Consider the following 21986-nt stretch of genomic DNA (forward strand, 5'->3'; position numbering starts at 1 on the left):
AGCAATCCATCTAGAGTAGTGTGCAGATTTCAGTGCATGTGTATTTTCATAATACACTGTCTTTTGACAGTTCATTTTTCCTACAAATACTTTGTGTTGATGTATTTGGGTTTGCTCGTGTTTGTGTCCATCTTGGGGAACTATATGTGAAACATAACCCTCAGATGGAAAAACTGAAACAAAAAATAGTTTCACTTAGTTGAGCTTAGCAACTAGCGGAGAAATATATATGGTGTTTGTACCACTATTTTTTAATGCTGTAATTATGTATGGGATGAAATAGGTCCCCAAGAACAGTATTAGGACTGCTTTTTGAACAACGTGAGCATTGCACTCAGCAGTGGCACAGAGCAAAACATGGCAGGGCATCTGAGCATGGTAAAGTCAGCATGCACTGAGTACTGTTGGGATGTGGAATGAACTAGAGAGGTAAAAAAATAAAATACTGAACACTATGAGTATTGCAGCCACCAGCAGTGCAGTCATTCAGAATAATTAATGTCTGTGGTGCCAGTCAAGCCTTAGGCAAAAGAGATGGGGACCACAGAGTGTCTTCTTGGAATACATGAAATGAATACAGGAGGTGTGCTATTGCATGAGCAGCCTGTCATCGTCATCAGATGATGAATTTCTTTGTTTTCCAGGAAATACATACTAAATGGAGAAGTGGGGAAAACCAGGCTTGCAGCTTTTTATAACTACTAGGACTCATCTCAAAAGGGATTGGATTTGCCTCAATGAATAAACCACATTTTTAATTAATCTCATCTTAGTCTGGGCATATAATATAGGTCAGAAGAATCACTTTGTAAAAGGGCTGGTTTCTCTCCATTGACTGTAATCGGAATCCAGATGACTTGTGCAGGTTATGGATGTCTGTGTAAAAGGCATCTCAGTTTTAGATGGTGGGATTCTCATGTGGCAAAATCCAGTGTTCATGTCATAAAATTGAGTGAACCACAGTAATGTCAGAAACGGTATTTTAAGAACCAAAACAAAATGTATCAAGTTTTTCCATGAGACATCTAGTGGTATGCACTTAGAAATGAATGTGTTACTGAAATAAGCAATAAATGAAAGGAATTTCCATATTTAAAACAGCAGATTCACAGCATTGGTATTGTCTTTCTGACCCAAATGAAGGCAAAATAAGTACAGATTTGCAACCAGAAGAGTAAGTTTCTCATCACAGATGATAAGAGTAAGTCCTCTTAGAATTTGGGCCTATGGGCACTAGCCAGGAGAAACGGCAGTTCTTAAACATATTGTCCATAACCAGTGATAAAGAAGAAATATATAATGAAGGAACCTGCTGATAGTAGCTACTGAGACTGACTGAAATGAGTTTCTAGCAGAGAAGAGTGATGTTAGAGCAGAGAAACAAGATGACTGAGAATAAATACCTCAGGAATATACTCTCTTTCTGGACTGGTCCTCCTACATGAAAGGGACTGATAAGGTGATTCAGGATGGGCATGAACGAGAATAAATTCAGTTTCTTTTGTGTGTTCTGGAAGACTGTTGTTCAGCTAGGCTCTCTGAGACCTGTCTGTTCTGGCTTAACAGTATCAAAGCTGTTAAATTTAATTCTTGATTTGTTTTAACTCTTTTCACTTAGAGGTAAGGACAGGATGGACCTGTAGGTCAGGTTGAGACACATTCTTCATACACCCAGCAGCAGCACGCTGTGCTGTAACACAGGTTGTTGGCTCCTGTGTACACATACGTGCACTGGGGCACAGCTGAAACAACACAGAGATTTACATTATGAGGGGTTATATGGTGCTTATTTGGCATGTTATTATTGTTGCTATTTAAATAAAATCCCCCGAAGTTTATTTCTGACAAGATTGTAGTAACTGTAGTACCATTAAACAGTCAGTAGGAACATTTTGTTTATGTAGAGGCAAAATATTATAGTTCAAGAGATTGCAGACTTCCTTTTGTGGGCATTTGTAATTGTTTGGGACCAAATCCAGTTTCCAATAAACTGGATAGGAATCTCAGTCAGTTCCAGAGGGACTTGTGTCAAATTTCATTAAGTTTTTGAAGATGCCAAGTTTTATAAAATCGACGTTTTAGTTATGCGCCTGATAGAGTGGGGACCAAGACTTCCTTTGGGACTCTGCTTAATATGTGCAATGATATGCTTTACCATGAAATCTTTTCAATTGGATGTGGTAGTGAGGAGATTGATGGGTCTACCTGGTCCCTGGTCACTAGTTCATAAGTTGTTTGTATAATAACAGAGGAAGTATGGAGAATAAACCAGAGGACACCAAATCTTAATCCATGGGCAACACTGTGACTGAACTGGCATAGCACAGACCTGGTGAGAGGACAGGGAGGAGGAAGAGGCTGTTGTATATTTTGATTCCAATATCTGTGCTGTGATCCAGCTGTTCAGGGAGTTGGATATACAGATGCTCTATGAGTAACAATAATAGGAAAAAGCTCATGGGCTCCATTGTTATGCAGGCATTGCACAGACCACCAAACAGATCAGGTAGGTGGGGATTTTTATTGTCAGGGTAGAGGTGATGGTGAGAATGAGGGATTTTAATAAATCAGTCACCTGCTGGAAGCCAGTGAAGGAGACTACCAACATGCTTTGCAATGCACTTACAACCAAATTTTGAGACAGTGGGAAAAGAATTCTAAAGGGAAGCTATATTTGATACCAGCTTAAGGGAGAAACTGTTAAAGAATAGGGAGAGAAAAGGCAGGTTGGGTGAGAATTACCCTGCAATGACAGGACTCACAGATTTCAGGAAAGGAAAGAGGTAAAAGAATTAGAACAACAGGTTTCAAGGGGATATGAGAGGACTGTGGGCATAACCTCTTCAGAAAGGAGTCTGGAGAAAAGAAGTTAAAGAATTGTTTGTTCCCCAAAGAAAAATTACAGATAAAGAGAAAAAAATGCAAATTGAGACAGCATAGAAGGAAAAAATGCATAGTAAAATAAATCTGTCTAAAATATAAGCAGCTCATTTATGTCAAGCACAAGAAGGAACCATGTACAAAATTAAAACTAGTTTGGATTATTCAGAGCAAATACAAAAGAATAGCAAAAGATGTAGAGAAAAAAATCCCAAAACACATCAAAGAAGCCAAGACCAAAAAATGTGTACAAGAAAAGATTGTGTACAATAAGTGTACATGAGGAGTAACAGAAATTGTTCTGGAAGTATATTTTTGGTAAGAGCATGTTCCAGGAAAGTGCTGCTCTACTGCTTAACAGAAGCACATTGGTCTTCACTGGTGTTATTTTGAGTATATGGAAAACAGCCTAGAACAGAGAAAGGACAAATCATGCAGTACTTAGTGTGTTAGGTGTTCCCAGGTTAGCTGTGCCTCAGATTTGCTATACTTGGAAACTGGAAGAATTTTCTAAATTAGTCTCAGTCCTGTTAGCAGTTACCATTGAGAATCTGAAGAAGAAAAATGAGTGTGAAAAAAAATCCAGAAAAATAGAAAAACACATCCTTAAAAGGAGGGGGAAGCTATGGATGGAAGAGTCCTGTCACAGATTTGCAGATCATTTTTGTTCCTAGAAAAATTACAGAAAAATATTCATTTTGTAAATACCTGGAGGAAAATAACAAACAGCAATCAGCATGGATTTGTTGGAACTATCTAATACCCTGTAACAAGAGATTAAAACTTGTGGATAAAAGAAAAGGAGCAGATGCCCTACATTTTCATTTTAAGAAACTTCTGAATGCTGTCTTACAAGACTCCCCTATAAACAAGCTAGGGAACATCAAGCAGTGTTTATATGCAAGTTGCATGGGATATAGTTGCAGAACTGGTTGGATAAGGTAAACCCCAAGCAACTACTGCTGTTTAACTTGCGTATTCCACAAGAGTTTATTTTAGACACTAATCTGTTTTTTCAGCAATAATCTGGATTATGTTTTAGAGAATATGCTTCTTAAATTTGCAGTTGTCACAAAGTTGAGAATGAATTGGAAGGATGCCAGAGAACGGGATTAGAATTGAAAATTATCTTGAAATGGCTTTGAAAATAAAGATACTTAGCAGGTGTAAGTGTATGGTACTGTACTTGGGCAGAATAGCCATATACAGGCACAGGACAGATGGTTAAGCAGTGGGTTTTGAAAATGATATATGTCATAAATATTACATGAATAAACATAGTCAAGCTGTTGTAAAGAAGGCATGGATAGATGTATGAAAAAGACATATAGCCTGTAAAATATATGGAGTAATTAATCTGATATATTCAGTACTCTGCTCAGTTCAAATACTGGGATCAGTTTTGAGCATCACATTTCAATAAAAATATAGCTAATTAGAGGGAGTTTAGGGAATGGCAATAAAGATAGTTAGCTGAAAAACATGACTTGTAAGGAAAAAAAAATGAAGAACCAAAATTACTTAGCTTCGAAAGTAAAGGGTAGGTAGGAGCGAAAAGTTTTCAAGTATGCAAAAAAACCCCCAGCAAAACAGCTTGAGACAACCAACCAACCAATCAAAGAAACACACCCTAAACCACCTTGAACCTACACAGATGAAGGGAATTATCCAATATCTGCATCCTGTATGGATAGCTTAAATTCTAAGAGAAAGAATTAATTTAGACATCAGAAAAAAATGACAGTAAGGTAAGATACTTAGAACAAGTAAGGTGAGAATTTGGGAAGTGTATTAGCAGTCTTTCAAAATAGGGAAAACATATCCAAAAATGATACAAGTGTAGCTTTGTTTTGTCTGCAGTTTGGAGTTGACCTGCTCTGGACCCTCTAAGCAGTGTCTTCTCGATTGAGTGTGTGGCATTACTGTGTATTATTGCTGTGCCACACAATGAGTTTTCTGTTCTGTAAATCTTGTGAAACACTACTGTAATTTGAATTAAGATTATCCTTTTTCTTTTATTTCAGTGTGTGCAGAAGCTTACAATCCTGATGAGGAGGAGGACGACGCAGAATCCAGGGTACTTCATGCTTAGAGTCAAATACTTTTTCAATTCTCAGGCATTAAATTTAGGAGGAAAAATGTAACCAGCTTTACCATTCCTTTCCAAAAACATCCTTATTATAATATACTTTAGTAATCTCTTGGGGTTTTGTGTTAAAGAAACATTTAAAAATTCTCTGTAATAGTCACCCATGCAGGATTTGATGTATTATTCTTAATTACCAAACCTGTGGTACATGGTTAAGAAAACATTTTTGTGCAATTATATTTACCCAGAGAGCACCTGCTTCTAAAAACCCTTACTTGATGTCCTCATAATCTTGCAGTAGTTTCCTTTTTCATAAGGCAGAAAAAAGGTAAACTACAAAATTGCTAAGATTTTTCAATGTACAATGCAATAAATAATGAACTGTATTTATTTCTCTTATTTATGTCACCCTTTTAAAGACATTTACTTAGCTTTTAAGATGAAATAGCATGACTTTCAAGAGAAATTTAATTGTTTATTCTCCGTAATTTTATGGCTTGTAACACTGTCCAAAAGGTTACCCTATGGTATTACAGCTATACATAGCATATCTTTTGAAGCATATGAGTTGAACAACTTGATTGATACTCAGACGAACCAGATACTGGTAATTTAGTAAATCTCTGGCTCACTCAGATAGTGTCAAGTCTGTTGTTTACTCTGTGAAATTTCTGATACAAATTTAACACAGATACTATTTACCAAAATATTCTTTAGGAAGTAGTGATGGCAAATGGCTGAATGTAACAGTGGTGCCTTTTATAAAACATGCATGTCCCAAACATGATTAGAGAATAGTAATGTTTATGTAGCAATAGTGTAGATAAAGGTGTCCAGAATGGCTTGCAGAAATGAAATGGATTCTACAGGTGTAAAGATCTTGTGATCTTAAATATAGCAGTGTTCCATTTGCTAATGCTATGGTGATACCATTTTATCACGGAGTGTTTATTCAAATCCTGAAGGTTTTGAAATGAAAGAGTTATGAATCATGGCCAAAATATTGTGTAAAATGCTTAGTTGAATTAACTCAGTCCTTCAGCTGGTGCTACTATATGATAATCACTCTAAGAGCTTTTGTATTATATCCCTCAGATTATTCACCCCAAAACAGATGATCAAAGAAACAGACTGCAAGAGGCATGCAAGGACATCCTTCTTTTTAAGAACCTAGACCCGGTAAGAAATTCTTGGTAATGAGCAGCATTTGCCAGTGCTGCTAAGAATTATTTCTCTTGAACTTTTGAGCAGAAGTTTACAGATTTGACTTTTGTAACCTCTTATGTATGCTTTCTTGACCATTTAATAAATTCCAGAAATGCCATTTTTTTAAACTGATACATCATGTATAGATGGTGGTAAGTGGTAATATTGAAACACATTAATATGAATCTATACATTAATAAAATGGATACATGAATAATATTAATTCTTGTATTTTCTTATTTAAATCTTCCTGTACACTGATGTCTATAAACACATCAGTTAACTGGAATGTTTAAGTTTTTTCTATTAGTTACTTTTTAGCATCCAAAAGGTGCTGAGTGCTCCATCAAAAGAGAAAATTACCCCCAAAGCCTTCAGTTTAGCTATAGATGTAGCTGAACAAGTGAATTATGAAATAGAGGGAAAAAGAAAGGCATTAATGATGTGTTTACATTATTATTTCACTTAATGCAGATAGCATAAAAAAGCTTCAGGTAATTTTCTTCCATGCAAATAATTTCCTTCTGTTTAGTATAAAAACAACGATGAGCTTTTAAGAAAGCTTAAGTGCACTGAATGAATGATCTGGATCAGACAAAGGTGATAACGCTACCAAAAAAGCACACAGAATTGTTTAAGGGGAAAGGTGAGTGTATCAATCAGAACATGCATACTGAGGTTGGGATGACTCACAGCATCCCAAATGCTTTCTCAAGAGAATTGATTCAGTGCTGTCAAGGGAGGGAGCATGAGGGAAAGGGAAACAATTATGTAGATTTTGAAGTATAAGAACAGAAAGTTTAAAATTTGATTCAAGAGGGAGCTAATGGAAGGACCAGCCTGCAGCTCTGTTTGGAAGTCAGGTGCTATTACAGAGAATGCACATTAATTTGTGCTGCAGGTTTCCAGCTCCTGCTTATGTCTGGCACAAAGACTGAGTCCTGACCCTGGGTACTTGTTCCCAGAGCAGCCCTGAGGAGCAGTGAGCCACAAAGCCCCAGCTTAGCAGAAACCTGGAGTTATTGTTATGGAAGGGCATCAAAAGTCTCAACGTGGGTGCTAATGTATGTGCATTCTTGGGACAGTAGGGGTCCTGACACAGGTCTCCTAACTCCCTCGTGCTGTACGTTTAATGGGTAGTTAATCAGCTGTTCCACTGTACTTGTTCAAGCTAAAGCCATGCAAACCTTTACCCTTCTGCTCCTGAATTATTTTTTTCTAAATAGCTTCAGGGAATCAAAATCACTTGTGGGCGTCTGCTCTGGATGTGAAATTGTTTTATTATATATTTTCCTTATTGTTGCTGTGCCCTGGCTTCCATTTGGCTGGACCATCATTACCTTACCCTGCCAATGGCATTTTGGCAGACCCCTCTTAATTAAGCTCTGAATCTTTCTCTTATGAGCCCTGCAATACGATGGATTATTGTGTACTCCTAGAACCTGCTGTGATATTAATAGTGCTTACAGTGTCAGTCCTCTGGATGGGATCTGCTTTGCCTTACAGTCAGAGCTAGATAGTCTGTCTAAATACTCATCAGCCACTTGGTCTGCAGGGTAGGGGTCTGTTGGCATCTTATCAGCTGTATTGTACTGTTGTGTAGACATAGAGCATTAAACTGTTCCAGTGTGGGCACTTGATGGACTTTTTCCAAGGATAAATTCTTCAAAGGAATACTGAGGGATTACTTCCTCTCTTTGTGCTGCTCTTCTCAGGACTGTGCTTGCTGTCTCGATACTGATGTTTTGAAGTATTTTTTTCAATTCTTCTTCTGAATCAGTTACTTGTAATTGCTAACAGTTCCCACAGTCTGTTCCAGGTGTTTAGCAGAAGACTTCTCAGCAGAGCTCTCCCTTTGTGGAGGTTTGCAGTCCAAAGTCTCAAAATGGGCTCTGGGGATCTCCCAAGTCTTGTTCACCCTCCCTTTGCTCAGATTGTTCAGTGGATTAAGAACACTTCCTCCTGCTTGAAATCCTTTACAGGCAGCATCCTGGAAAGTTGAATAAGATAATTTTTGTAAAGGAGTTTTTCATTACAATAATTTTATTCATAAAAGACACTGGAAAACTACTGAGCTCTGAAGGGAGCAAAGATATTAAAATGTAGCCTTCTTAAGTCTGGCTTGTTCCTTCTGTGGAGCCAGGATCTATAGTCCCTAGGGGCTTCTCCCACTCCTCCTTCTTGTTCTGCTTCTGAGCAGCAACTCAAGGGCTCTGCCACTGTAGTTGCAGTAATTAAATGTTCCTGTGCCAGCTCTCTTCCTCACCTCTGCCTCTACATGAGAGCTGCTGCAGTTTACAGTGTGCTGTATTAGCAAAAACATTATTCATCTTGAAGAGAGATAATATCTTCTGCTGCTAAAGCTCAAGTCTCTGGAACAAAAGTCAAGCTTTGTATTGATAGCATATGCCACTCCCACTGCTGTGTTTTTTGGTTGGGTTTCTTCTTGTACTGAACTTCAGCTTCTTTCTGCTGTAGTTCTGTGTGTGAAAGTCACCATTTCAAAGGTCAGTTAGAGGGGAACAGATGATGTAAAGGGCTTAATGGCTTTTCCCCGATGGCCTTTTAGCAGGGTGTCAAACACCATTTTCAAATACAGGAAAACATGTCTTACAGTGTGATCAGAATTAAATTCAGTAGATGATGCTCAGTGAAGTACACCTTTTCTTAACACTTTATCCCACCCTCACACACTGTATTTTAATTTGAATGGAAGGATAAGATAAGGCTATCATTAAAGCCAAAGGAGAAGTTGCAGTAGTTGGGAGTGACTTACAGTTCTGCTCAGCATGTTAATTAAGTCCATTTGAAAAGACAAGAGCCATCACATAAAATTAAAACCCAGCAGAACCATTTGAATATTAGGCTGAGAGAGGAGAAAAAGATAACCTTCAGACTTTGAGACAACTTAGGACTTGCTATACACACACAACACTCTCTTGAGCCGTCATTTAACTGTAGTAGTATTTGAATATCAGGTAAACTTGCACATATATATTTATAAATATCAATATTTCACATATTGTCTGTGATTAAAAATATAATAGTGTAAAGGAACACCAGTTCTCATACATTTCCCTGGGCAACATTCTTATGTTTTAAAGGCCAACTCTTATAAATTTCCTGAAGTCTGTGAAGTTACTTGAATTTTATGGAAATTTTCTTTAACTTTGTAGATTGATGAGGATGTGACCTGTCAGTGAATGTGAGTTCAGCAACATATTCCTTAGGTAACTCCCTTAAATGCAAAATACTTTTAAAGAATTGACATGTTAGCAATATTTTTGCCTTTCTGGATGCTTAATCATTTGCCATCTAGTTGCTGTCACTCAATATCAGTTTTACCTAGCACATCACAGTTTTGAAAAAATTACTTCAAGAGAAGAATATGAATTGAAACATGCATGTGCAACAAGATGAATGAAAGAGGTTTTGCAGAGGTGCTTGGTTATTTTTAGAGGACCAGGTCAGGACAGAATCAGGAGACAAATCTATTCAGATGTTTGTTTTCTTCTCCCCATGCTATATTAGGTTAACTCATTCCTCTTCTAAAGCATCTCTTCCTGTTCTTCCCAGGAAAACGTCTTTCTCTTAGAATACTGTTTATTGTCCTTCTCGGTTGCCTGCCTCCCCATTGCCAGAAACCATAATAAAACTTTTTTGCTTCCAGGATTGTCATGGTGTGCCAGGCTAGTTACTCTACCTGCATGCACAAAGACTGTTACCAGACCCTCTCCTTCGTGCTCCAGGAGCTGGAGGTTACTACAGAGGGCTCTGAAGCTGTCTGCTTTTCCTTCCACTTTCACTTTGCGTAAGCCAGCAAGGAGAAAACCAAGATGATGACCAAATGTTTTCAGCCCTTACAGAGGATAAGCCTGAAGCTGCTATCACTGAAATTTCTCTCTGTTCAGCCTAACGGTTTTACAATCACCAGGAAGAATAGCAGCAGCAGCTCATCTAGTGGCACATGAAGCCTTCTACACTTCCTTTTCACAATGCAATTCAGAGTTGTTCTTTTGGTTTTGTCTCTTAAGAGGAAAATTTTCTGGGGTGATTAACAACAGGCTATTTGGTTTGGCAGCTACGGCCCATAGGGCAGCAGTTAAAAAACCTGATGAACCTTTAATCAGAGCAAGAGGTTGGCTCAAGGGACTGGTACCATCAAAGCTGAGCCGTGCCTTTGCACTTAAAGTCTGAATCCTTTCTTTGGCAAAAATTCACAAGCAGTGTTACATCATCTATTCTCTTTCAGAGAAGCTGAATATTGGAGAGCTTTGCCCCGCTAATGCTTGTACAGAATACATAAAATAGGTCTTGACCTTTTTCTAAAAAGTAATAAATTATACATATTGTTCATAAATATGCAAGAGCAATTTCTGGCCATATTGCCACTCATGTACCTGGAGAATTAGTATAAGAGAGCACAAATATTGATTAATCAATTAGAATTGATTAACTTGAAGGAAGATGAAAGAGAGCATAATGTAACTGTTTTATGAACAGTGGAATCTTATACTTAAGGCCAAATCATTCCTTGAAACTAACTGAAGATTCTCATGGTGCTTTTAGGTTCTTAAGAATTTTGGTGAAGAATTAGAACTACTGATTTTAGAGCAATTAATGGGAATATACCCCCCAACCCCACCCCCCATACATACATACATATATATATACACACACACTCAAATGCATAATAATATATACACACATATATACATATATAAAATGTATGTATTATATATATATATATATATGTATGTATATATATATATATATAATACTGAACCCAGAATGCCTGAACATATTAATACTCTGCTCTCTTAGATAACACAGAGGTGATGACATTGAGGTGCCCTTCCAGAAAAAGGGCAGTGGAGCTGGGGAAGGGTCTGGAGCACAAGTCTGATGAGGAGCAGCTGAGGGACCTGGGGATGTTTAGCCTGGAGAAAAGGAGGCTGAGGGGAGACCTTATTGGTCTCTGCAACTGCTTGAAAGGAGGCTGTGGCCAGGTGGGGGTCAGTGTCTTTTCCTAGGTAACAGGACCAGAGGAAATGGTCTCAAATTGACCCAGGGGAGGTTTAGATTGGATATTAGGAAAAATTTCTTCACTGAAAGAGTTGTCAAGCATTGGAAGAGACTGCTTAGGAAAATGTTTTGGTCACCATCCCTGGAGGTATTTAAAAGATGTGTAGTTGTGGCGCTTGGGGTAGTTACAAAGTATGAAATGTGTTACTGAGCCTGTCTGATGGGCGTATGCACGATATTCCAGAGGCAGAGTACTAATTTAGCATGTAACTGTGTGGAAGACGGTTAAGGTATATTCTCAAGGAAAATAGTATTGCTTGAAAATATTGGTTGTACATTGAAATACAAATTAGATTCTTTGAGAGTGAAGAAATAAATACCTTTTCATTAGTTTAAAAGTGGATATTACACAAGGGAATTAAATATGTTGAATTGGATCAATATTGCTGCTAACATTTTTATCAGAGTTCCGCTGGAGTATATGTGCATGGTTTTGTTTTGAAAAACAAATGCGGAGAGGTGTAGACATGAATTCTGTAATTTATCTTCCTCTACAAGTTTCTGAGTTGATAATTTAAGAAGTCCTTTACTTCCCATGGTTTTCTTGCTTGTGTTTTGCTAACATTTGCTACCTCTCCCCCCCTCCCCATCCCCAGTCCCCTTCCTTTTCTGGTATTGTCTGCTTCATTGACTTCTTAATACCATGTTGAATATTAATTTGTTGATATTTCAAATTACACAAAGTGAGGAAAAGGTGGCCAGCAGGATGCCATTTTAACTGGGGCTCATTTTATGAACTCAGGGACAATAGGAGAACTGTCGATTCACTTTGTTCACATGATAATCTTACAGCTGTGTCTCAGAATGTTTTTACATATGAGACAAGCAAGTCTTGTTGCTACTATTTTGCTAAAGTGCAAGGAAGTCTTCTGCCCACTGGATTGTGCAGGCTGTCTTGGATCTAAAAAGGAAATTAACTGAGGTTTCCTGTCTACCAGGGAGCACTCCAGCAGCACGCTCATTCTTTTGTGGGATTCCCAAGCATATATAATCCCAACATACCATCCATTACTTTAGAGATTTAATGCACACAGCTTGATAGCTGGATTTTACCAGCTCCTGTCAAATGCCAGATTAGGATTGGCTCAGTTTGCTGTTAGATGCCACATCATTTTAATTGTAAAAATGTAGCTATGCCTTCTGTCCTCTGAATACCTTTTCTAAAAGTCAGGAAAGAAAATTTTCAGAAGTTACTTTCTGCATTTGTCATTGTCATGACTGCCAGTGATGATCACGCCCTACTTTCCATTTTATCTACAGTGCCTTGATTGATTCAGGTAGTACTTTGTCAAACAACAAACATTTATATCAGCAGTTTAAACATTGATGCTTCTTGGAAACCCCAGTGTTTGAGTTTAGTATGGAGAACTTTATCCTTTTTCCTTTTACAAAACAGCTCACAGTAAATTTATAAACTGATATTAAGAAGACACGTACCTGGCACAGCAGTAGGAAAGCACTTGGTAGTTTGGCAGTTAAAAGAGCCTTTGGCATTTGGGAAGGACATGCCATGGTCTACCAGCTCTCTTGAATAAAAGCTGTCTTGCAAGGACATACAACTGACTGGATTTTTAATCTGTGTGAGATGTGTACTAAATATAATCTCAATTATACTTAACATCTGTTACCTAATTGTTGACAAGGAATTGTGTTGAGCTGGGATTGCCATGTTTGTTTTGTTGACTTGAGAGAAATTGACGTTAACATACTGTTTTCAAACACAGCAACATGCATCTGGAGGACAGTACTTTGTGATACAAAGTCTATGAGAGGAGAGTTGTGAGTGTTTAGTTGTAGCTTTTCACTTGACCTGGCAAGAGGGATGGAATCACACACTGTGTCAGGGGAATGTCCTTGGTAAACCATTTATCATTCCTGTCTGGGGCTTTTTTCTTCTAAATCCCATCCTGCCTTTTGTAAGCAATTGTAAATGTGTACAAAATTCTGTGCATTTCCAATATGGAATGGCAATGCAACAGGCTTGCACACACCTTACTAATGCAGGACTTACTGGCATCACAGGAGCATGGTGGGACAATTCCCATGACTCCACTGAGATGGAAGGATACAGGATCTTTAGGAAGGACAGGAAGAGGAGACAAGTAGGTGGTGTTGCCCTCTACATCAATGACCAGCTGGAGTGCATGTAGTTCCACCTGGGGATGGATGAGGAGCTGACAGAGAGCCTATGGGTCAGCATTAAAGGGAGGGCAGGGACAGGTGACATTATAGTGGGGGTCTTCTACAGCTGCCCAACCAGGAAAACTGAGCAGGAGGTTCTCTACAGACAGATTGGAGCAGCCTCACATTCACAGCTCCTGGTCCTCATGGGGGCCCTTCAACCACTCCCAACATCTGTCAGAGGGAAAATACAGCAGGGCACGGGCAATCTTGGAATGCATTGATGTTAATGTCCTTCTCCAAGCGACAGAGGAGGCAGCAGGAAGAGATGTTATGTGGACTGTTAGGAAGTTAATTAAAGCATGGACAGAAGTAAATTTCGCCAAGGACATCAAGGGTAATAAAAAAAGCTTCTTTAGATATGTCAGTGATAAAAAACAGACTAGGAAAAATGTGGGTCCTCTCAGGAAGGGTGTGGGAGACCTGGTTACTCAGGACATGGAGAAGGCTCGGGTACTCTACAACTTTTTTGCCTCAGTGTTCACCAGCAAGTGCTGCAGCCACACTGCCCAAGCTGCAGAAGGTGAAAGCAGGCATGGGGAGAATGAAGAGCCACCACTGTAGAACAACCCCAGCTGAGTTCAAGAACATCTCAGGTGACTGAAGGAGCACAGGTCCATGGGACCTGACGAGATATGCCCATGGGTCTTGAGGGAACTTTCTAAGGATGTGGCTAAGCCACTACCCATCTTATTTGAGAAGTCATGGCAGTCCAGTGATTTGAAAAAGGGAAATATAATTCCCATTTTTTAAAAAGGAAGTGAAAAGGACCCAGGGAACTACAGGCCAGTCAGTCACAAAAACCCCCCATCCTATTTTCATTTTACATGTATTTTTGAAGGTAGAACTGCTTTAAGGAAAAAAAGCATTTAGACTGCACCATTTTACAAAATACTAGAATTAATTCTGTTTATAAAACAGATCTGCTTTTTAATTCTAAAATTACCTATCTTTATCTTTTCAAAGTAACGACAGAGGGTGCCAGTAAATTGAGCCTCAGTCTGGCAGAGATTCAAGAGGATTCACATAGAGCAAACTGGGCAAGCAAGTTATGTAATTCTCATTGTAAAAGCAAAAACCATGTTCCTGGTTTGGTTACTGCAGTCTGCTCTGTCTTAATTTAAAGTGGAAAATTTTAGGAAAGGGACCACTTGCCTTTAAGTTAGTTGCAGTTTATTTAGGAAGTTAAAATTCATATGCAATGCTTCAGCAGTTACTAGACTGCTCTCAGATGTATTAAATATCTTCATGTGTTTTAAACATTTTTAAAAGGGAATTGGATTTGCAAATTCTACTCAGTTGCATTAAAAAATTGTAGATTTACATACTGGAAAAGTTGTGGTTTGGTGAGCTGGATTCATAGTTATGAGATTGAAAATGTTTTAACCAGAAATCCAAGATGAAGCACACTGAATAAAGATTTTAACTATATGTGTTATTCCTCCATTGCTGGAAATAACTGTCTTTTTGGTTTAACCTTTTTTCCCAAGGTATCTTGGAAGTATTTTAATTTCTAGGGTTCAATGCCCATATAATCCATTTTTCTTGCATTGCTTGCACTTAGATGATAACGTGGCCTCTAGCCTCCCATGAAGTGTGGAGTATTCTGTATGTTCTCACTTGTCAAAAGGCAGACAAGGGCTGTTGGTTGGGGAGCCACTTTGCCAATTCAGATGTAAAGCCAGAGGAAGGGAAGGTGCTGCTTCAAGTGCTTCAGACAACAAGCTGACATTGGGTCAGTTTTGCAGATTCTGTAGGAATTTCTTCTTGTTTACATAGAGAGGACTGAAAAGAATGAAGTAATGTTACCTATTCATTTAAGCATGGAAGTTTTTAAAAGGCAACTCCTGTCATGATTTTCAGTCTCTCCCAATGGCACCCACTCACACTTTTCTTTCTCTGAAATGAACTATAACACATTCACTGATATCTGAAATGATCCATCTTTTTTCAAATACATACCTGTCTATACTAACAAAGGTACTGAACAGAGACATAGTTAAATGATCCTTTGCTGGCCTGCTGGCCAGGAGGGCTGCCTGATGTCTCCCTGTACTTTACCATGATCAACTGCACTAAAGATGGATACTGCCATTCTGTTGTTCTTTGTGCCCACACACAGCCAACTCTGTGAAGGAAAACTTGTATTCAGCTTCCATTTTTCAAAAAGGCTTGGGTAACATGGTACTGCTGATATTTTTAAAAGCTTTCAGTAAGTAAAAAATTCAACAGCATAAGGATGGAATTCATTACACCTAATTTATCTGTCTAAAAATTGTGTGTAACTGGGAGGTACAGTAGATCTCTCTATCCTCAGAGGAAAGAAAGGGAAATTTCTAGAGAAGTATTCTGAACTATCTTGTATGGTTATCTCTGTCCAGGGGCTGCAGGAGGATTCTAGAGGACTGACTTAGGCTGGTGTTCTTTGGAAAGGCAAATGCCATCCATCTTTCAGTGGCTGGAAATGCTGTGAACCAAACCTCTGCAAAATGCAAATTTACAGGCTTTTTCTACCATGGTTTTCACTAGAATCTGCCTATTTCAGTATGATACATACTTAATAAGTTTCAAGAAGTAGAGTATAGAATTCTAGGCATATTACAGAATAAACCAAAAATAAAATTTAAATTTTTAATTTATCTTTTTAGGATTCTTAATCCACAATGAGCTGTGTTTGTTTTTTCTAGATGTGAATAGTCAAGTTTTAGGAGATTTACATTAAATAAGACAAATTAAGTAATTAATGCTTTGTTTTTGTTATTAGACAGTCATAATTAAAATGATCACATTTGGTTAGTCTGTTAACATTTCTCTCTCAACAAAGTAGTTTTGTAGCTGTGTGTAAATTCCTACTTCCCAATGAGTCCAGCATTTACTTACTCAGCCAAAGCACTGCAGACCTTTATAGTTGCATCTGGCCCAACATTCTGCAGGCATTGTAAACTTAGACTTTCAAAATACTTCACAATTATTATGAAACTAAATTCTATAAGGAAGTTCTAAAGACAAAATCGGGTAAATGTATCATTTAGAATAATGGATACAGGTTTTTTTTCAAGGGTATAACGTTACTCACTTGTGAAGGGTGAAATTCTGTCTTTGGATGGTCATGAGCAATTTACGTTGCAAGGAAGATCTATTTTATCATTTGCAGTGACAAGTGGGAAGCTGTGCTCTGAACACTGGAAGAGGAAAACCTAACACTGAATACTAAATAGAGCTGTCTTTCTATTATTGATCCACGCATTTCTGTAGCATGAATATTTTCCACCATTAACATTTTTTATCTGCATATTGGGAAGCTGGCCAGTTAGTTAATTTGAAGAGTAAAATTTTAAAAGCAGATAATTTCTTGTCTTTGTGTTCTTTTAAACAGGAACAGATGTCTCAGGTGTTGGATGCAATGTTTGAAAAGATGGTTGAAGGAGGGGAACATGTAATTGATCAAGGGGATGATGGTGACAACTTCTACGTCATTGACAGGTGAATTGCTGTGTCTTATTATAACACAAAATATTATGCAAAATTCCATTGAGAAAAGTCTGTATTCTATAAAGTTGTATTTAACACTTACATTACAGCTTTCCTCTTGGTATCCAGTGACAGGACTCATGGGAATGGTTCAAAGCTGTGCCAGGAGAAGTTTAGATTTGACATTAGGAAGCATTTCTTCACCAAATGAGGTCAAGCACTGGAAAAAGCCTCCTAGAGAGGAGGTCGATGCCCCAAGCCTGTCAGTGTTTAAGGGGCATTGGGACAATTCTTTTAATAACAGTGTTTAATTTTTGGGCAGTCCTGAAGTGGTCAGGTAGGTGGACAAAATTATTGTTGTAGGACCCTTCTAACTGAAATATTAAATCAGATGATCATAAAAGTGTGTCAGGATTCTGTGCTGGAAAGACAATATTTTTCAGCCTTCTGAGGTTACAGTTTGTCATCTCTTACCCAAAAGGCTGCAGGGACTTTACAATATTCTGTCAGCCTTGTGATTTTTAGGTGTAGGGTTATCACCTCTGTGTCCCCTATCAATGAAATAAGTACACAGATTTTTGCATTACATTCACAGGATTTATCAGTGCATACCATACAAATATTCACCACTGAAGAAAATGATGGCTCAGCGTCAATGGGCATGGCAACTTGATGTTTTACAAGATATCAGATTTTTCTTCATTCCCAAAGCAAAAAAAAAAAAAAAGCTATTAAATTAACGATGGCGAGAAGAAATGCACAATATATTAGAAAAATGCATATATTTATTTCATGATCTTATGTTGCTCCTCAGATACATTCCTTCTGTTTCCTACATCTGTGTTGTTTGTTTCATTAGAAATTACTACTTTAAAATATTTAAAATATGAAATAACTTGTATAATTATTTCAGTGATCCTATCATAGCAATTTTTGCAAAGACTTGTGACATTTGTATTTAGTGTGGTTAAAATGAAATTAAGAAACAGATACTAAGTTAGATCTTAATTTTTAATAAGTTCTAGTGATAGATCACTGTACATCCATTCTATCTTTAAACTGAGTTAATGTAAAAACTAATAACCCTTTCCTTCCCCATAAAGAGGATTATTTATATTATTTATTCTTTATAGAAGTCATTGAGATGTCTTTACAAGGTATTTAATATCATTTAAGCCAGCAAACGTATATATTTCAAATGCTTTATCTTTGGAATTCACAGTATAAAAAATACCGTGAGAGGCTGCTTAGCAAAGGCCAGGCTGGATTCAACTCATGGTATTTATATATTTTATTAACAGAGGTACATATGATATTTATGTAAAGTGTGATGGTGTTGGGAGGTGTGTCGGAACCTATGATAATCGAGGATGTTTTGGTGAGTTGGCCTTAATGTACAATACACCCAGAGCAGCTACAATTATAGCTACCTCTCCTGGTTCCATCTGGGGTTTGGTAAGTAGAGTGCTTCTTTTAAGCTATCTTTTAAAAAATATATTCTATATAGATTTCACTGGCATGCTATATAAGCAGTAAAAAAAAAAAAAAAAAAAATTATAATTTCAGAAAGTTTAATTCTAGAAATCCTGAGAAATCCCAACAAAATGCTATCTTTTTCCAGAATCCACAGATGCAAATCTGAGGATTAATAAAATACTGACTTTAAAAAAAAAAAAAAAAAAAAAAAAATTATAATTTCCCAAATTGAAAACCACTTGATAATTGCATATTAATTTTTTTCCCCACGTCTTGATTGGAAATGCCTTTGTTTCCAGAGTAAAATTCCAATATGAGGTTATTTACTAGTGTTATACTACCTGGATCTTTGACAAGAGTAAGCTAATTTACCACAAAAGTAGAACTGGGATGGCCATCATCTTCAAGATATACATATTGATCCAATGACTGACCTCAGGATTGAAATGAAACATGTTTTTTCACCAGCTTAATCCATGTGACTTTTGGGATTGTTTAGGAAACTGTAAGAATGGCTTTAAATTGGATTGGATTGTGTTAGCCAGTAAGTGCCCACTGTAGCAGTGAAGGCTTGCAATGCATTTCCCCTCTGCCTGTCACCAGGGCACAGCCACACAAAGTTAAGAGAAGAAAACACAATGTGTGTAGTTTTTCCATCTGTCTGGTTCACTTGCATGGCCAAATCCTAAGGAATGTTCAGTTGGCTGTTTAGGGCAGCAGTGAGTCTTGTTGTGCTGAAATAGCAGAAAGTGGACTGTGACCTAAGACCCAGATTCATGTATTTTGGTTTTGTTTATATAAAAACCTAAAAGCCTCTTTGAGTACATACCAATTTGTAATTGTATGGGACCTCAGGATAATGAATTAACTTTGTAAATTAAACATCTAAATATTGAGGATTTCTTAAATATCCTAAATTGCCCACTCAGTGTTCACTGCTGTAAACTCTATCCTCTGTACGTGAACTCAGTATGTACTCTCGGCAGAGATTTTCATAGTGTGATCACATCAGGAGCTTAACTTTAGCAGCTCTTGATTGACCTCTAGAGGAATCTTTCTCAACTGACTGTAGGGAGAGACCAGTCAGGTTGACAGCTACACTGTATGACTAAAACTGGGTAATTTGATCATATTCAGCCAGGTCTAAAGTATTTTCTAGCACATATTTTCAGTTAGTAAACTCTCTTTTTCTCTTTGTGTTTACAGGATAGGGTAACATTCCGAAGAATCATTGTAAAAAATAATGCCAAAAAGAGAAGAATGTATGAAAGTTTTATTGAGTCATTGCCATTCCTTAAATCTTTAGAAGTAAGATTTTTATTGCATTATTTTAATGGTTGTATTGGACCTACCTGATAAGATTCTGCTTTTGAAGACTTTAAATTTGGCATTGGAAGTGTCTGCACGTTAAAAGTTTGCATACTTTTTTTTGGAAAAGGACATTTAAATTTTTTTTTTAATTTAGGATAAATAATTATTATTCGTATTGTATTTTAAAACCTAAATTAACTTTACTTTCAGTTTCCCTAAACTTAGTTTTACGAGATATTAGCCAATAAAATTAAACAATGACTTGGGGAATTTAAAAATATTTTATCAGCTATATTTTTACATATATTTTTACATGCATGCTTTTCTGAACATAATTTTTGAAGGCTTCTTACAAAAATAGAAGCATATCAGAATAGCTGTTAAATATGTAATATACCCTCTGGAACACTATTCAGCAGTTCTTTTTTTAATTGTAATCAAACCAGGAAAATAAAGATACACTATTCTGTGCAAAGATTCATGGAAAGAAATACGAAAGGGCTTTCTAAATATATGCTATCATAATGTTAACCAAATATTTCTTACATTTTCTTTTTTTAAATGAAGGTATCTGAGCGTTTAAAAGTGGTTGATGTGATCGGTACCAAAGTGTACAAAGATGGAGAACAAATCATTGCTCAGGTACAGTTTCTTCCTAGTTTTAGTTTTTCTTTCATAATAGTTAACAATAATCATGTTATTTATAGACAATGCATACTTTCAAACCCTATTTTTCTTTCTCACATTAAATCAATGAATCTTAAATGTAAGAGGTGGCTATTTTGTTTCAAAAGCTCACTTTTCACTTACGATACTTTCAAGAACAACCCTCTTTGTTGGCATAAATAAAGGAGTCAACATTTTTAGTATACTTAGAAATTCAAACTTTGTAAGTATGCTTCCAATGAGGAGCACTGAAGACTCACCTTGGTCTTGTTGTTAAAATATGGTAACCTTTTCAAGAAGAAACTCTTCAGGATAGGCAACTGTGATTGTCTTGCCCCAGAATATTTAGTGGATATCACACAGCCCCTGAGGCTTTTTATATTGGAAACTTGGTAAGGAAAATAATTTGGAAGGAACACAGAAGTGGATAAATAGTCGTAAGGATCCTAAAAATCTTCCACAACGTTGGTTTTCTCTGCTTTTTGTGTAAGGCACAGTCAGCTATGTCTTTTCATAAAAAGGCCTTGCTGACAGTTCTGTATAGATGTTTTGATTGCTATGTGTCTAGAGTATCGTTTTCAATTTAAAAGTGGTTTCTTTTGCAACAGGTATCAAAAAGAGGAGCTTCAAGGCACTGGTTGCAAATATTATGATGCTACCATGAAACTAAAAGGAAATTTTACACTTTTTTTACTCACTTTATTTTTTTTCTTGTGCAGGGTGACTTGGCTGATTCTTTCTTTATTGTGGAATCTGGAGAAGTAAGGATTATAATGACAAGGAAGGTAAGCATCCCTAAAACAACCTTTTTTTTTTACCATTGTCACTAAAATCCTGAGTTCGGCAAATTTCTCCTCTCATCCTCTTTCTTTCTCTTTCTTTTTTTACATGGTATTTCAGGGTAAACAAGATCTAGAAGAGAATGGAGCAGTAGAAATAGCTCGATGCTCAAGGGGACAGTATTTTGGAGAACTTGCTCTTGTAACCAACAAACCCCGAGCTGCTTCTGCTTTTGCTCTTGGCACTGTCAAATGTTTAGGTATTATTCAATATTATTTTATATATAATATAAAATGACACATAATCTGTTTGGTTGTTTCTATTGTGACTCTGTCTTTCTCCAGAATATAAGATTTAAGGTTGTTTCAGTAATCACCTATTATTGTGCATTACTATTTGCATTACTTACCTGCAAAACTTACTTGCAATTGATAAATACTATTACACAACATTTCTCTAACATTTCTCTAATTGTATGGAAGTAAACATTGTTTTAGGACAGTACAGAGTATTGCTGCAAACCACTTATAACTATCAGATAAATGTCTAATACTCTGCAGAAAGGTGAGGTGTTTCTTTTCTCAGTAGACTGACTCATCTAAGAAATAATTCTGTTAAAAATCCTGTGCCTTTTTATCCCCATGACTTAAGCTTTTAACAAATTCTTCTGTCTTCACCAGCTGTTAATTTAGTCATCCCATCACACTGTAGTCTCAGGCACAGGAAGAGTGAAGACTGTAGGAGTTGTGTTCATAGACAACCCTTTGCATCCATTGTTTTTCATGGTCGGATGTTTAGCTCCTAATTATGGGAAAACTGTAAACTGCAAAATAGATTTGGC

General features: G+C 37.1%; 1 protein-coding gene across 1 annotated transcript in view; it reads left to right on the top strand.

The window, feature by feature from the left end:
* Positions 1 to 21986, top strand: part of PRKAR2B (protein kinase cAMP-dependent type II regulatory subunit beta) — a 49025-nt gene that overhangs the window by 22796 nt on the left and 4243 nt on the right. The window contains exons 2-9 of the mRNA XM_017745919.1: positions 4905 to 4957; positions 6065 to 6148; positions 16818 to 16924; positions 18214 to 18367; positions 19595 to 19696; positions 20267 to 20341; positions 21085 to 21150; positions 21266 to 21404. Coding sequence (XP_017601408.1) covers positions 4905 to 4957; positions 6065 to 6148; positions 16818 to 16924; positions 18214 to 18367; positions 19595 to 19696; positions 20267 to 20341; positions 21085 to 21150; positions 21266 to 21404 — 780 coding nt within the window. The remainder of the gene's footprint in view (positions 1 to 4904; positions 4958 to 6064; positions 6149 to 16817; positions 16925 to 18213; positions 18368 to 19594; positions 19697 to 20266; positions 20342 to 21084; positions 21151 to 21265; positions 21405 to 21986) is intronic.

The sequence above is a fragment of the Corvus brachyrhynchos genome, unplaced genomic scaffold, assembly GCF_000691975.1.
Source record: "Corvus brachyrhynchos isolate BGI_N302 unplaced genomic scaffold, ASM69197v1 scaffold239, whole genome shotgun sequence".
In the NCBI taxonomy this organism is placed as follows: domain Eukaryota; kingdom Metazoa; phylum Chordata; class Aves; order Passeriformes; family Corvidae; genus Corvus; species Corvus brachyrhynchos.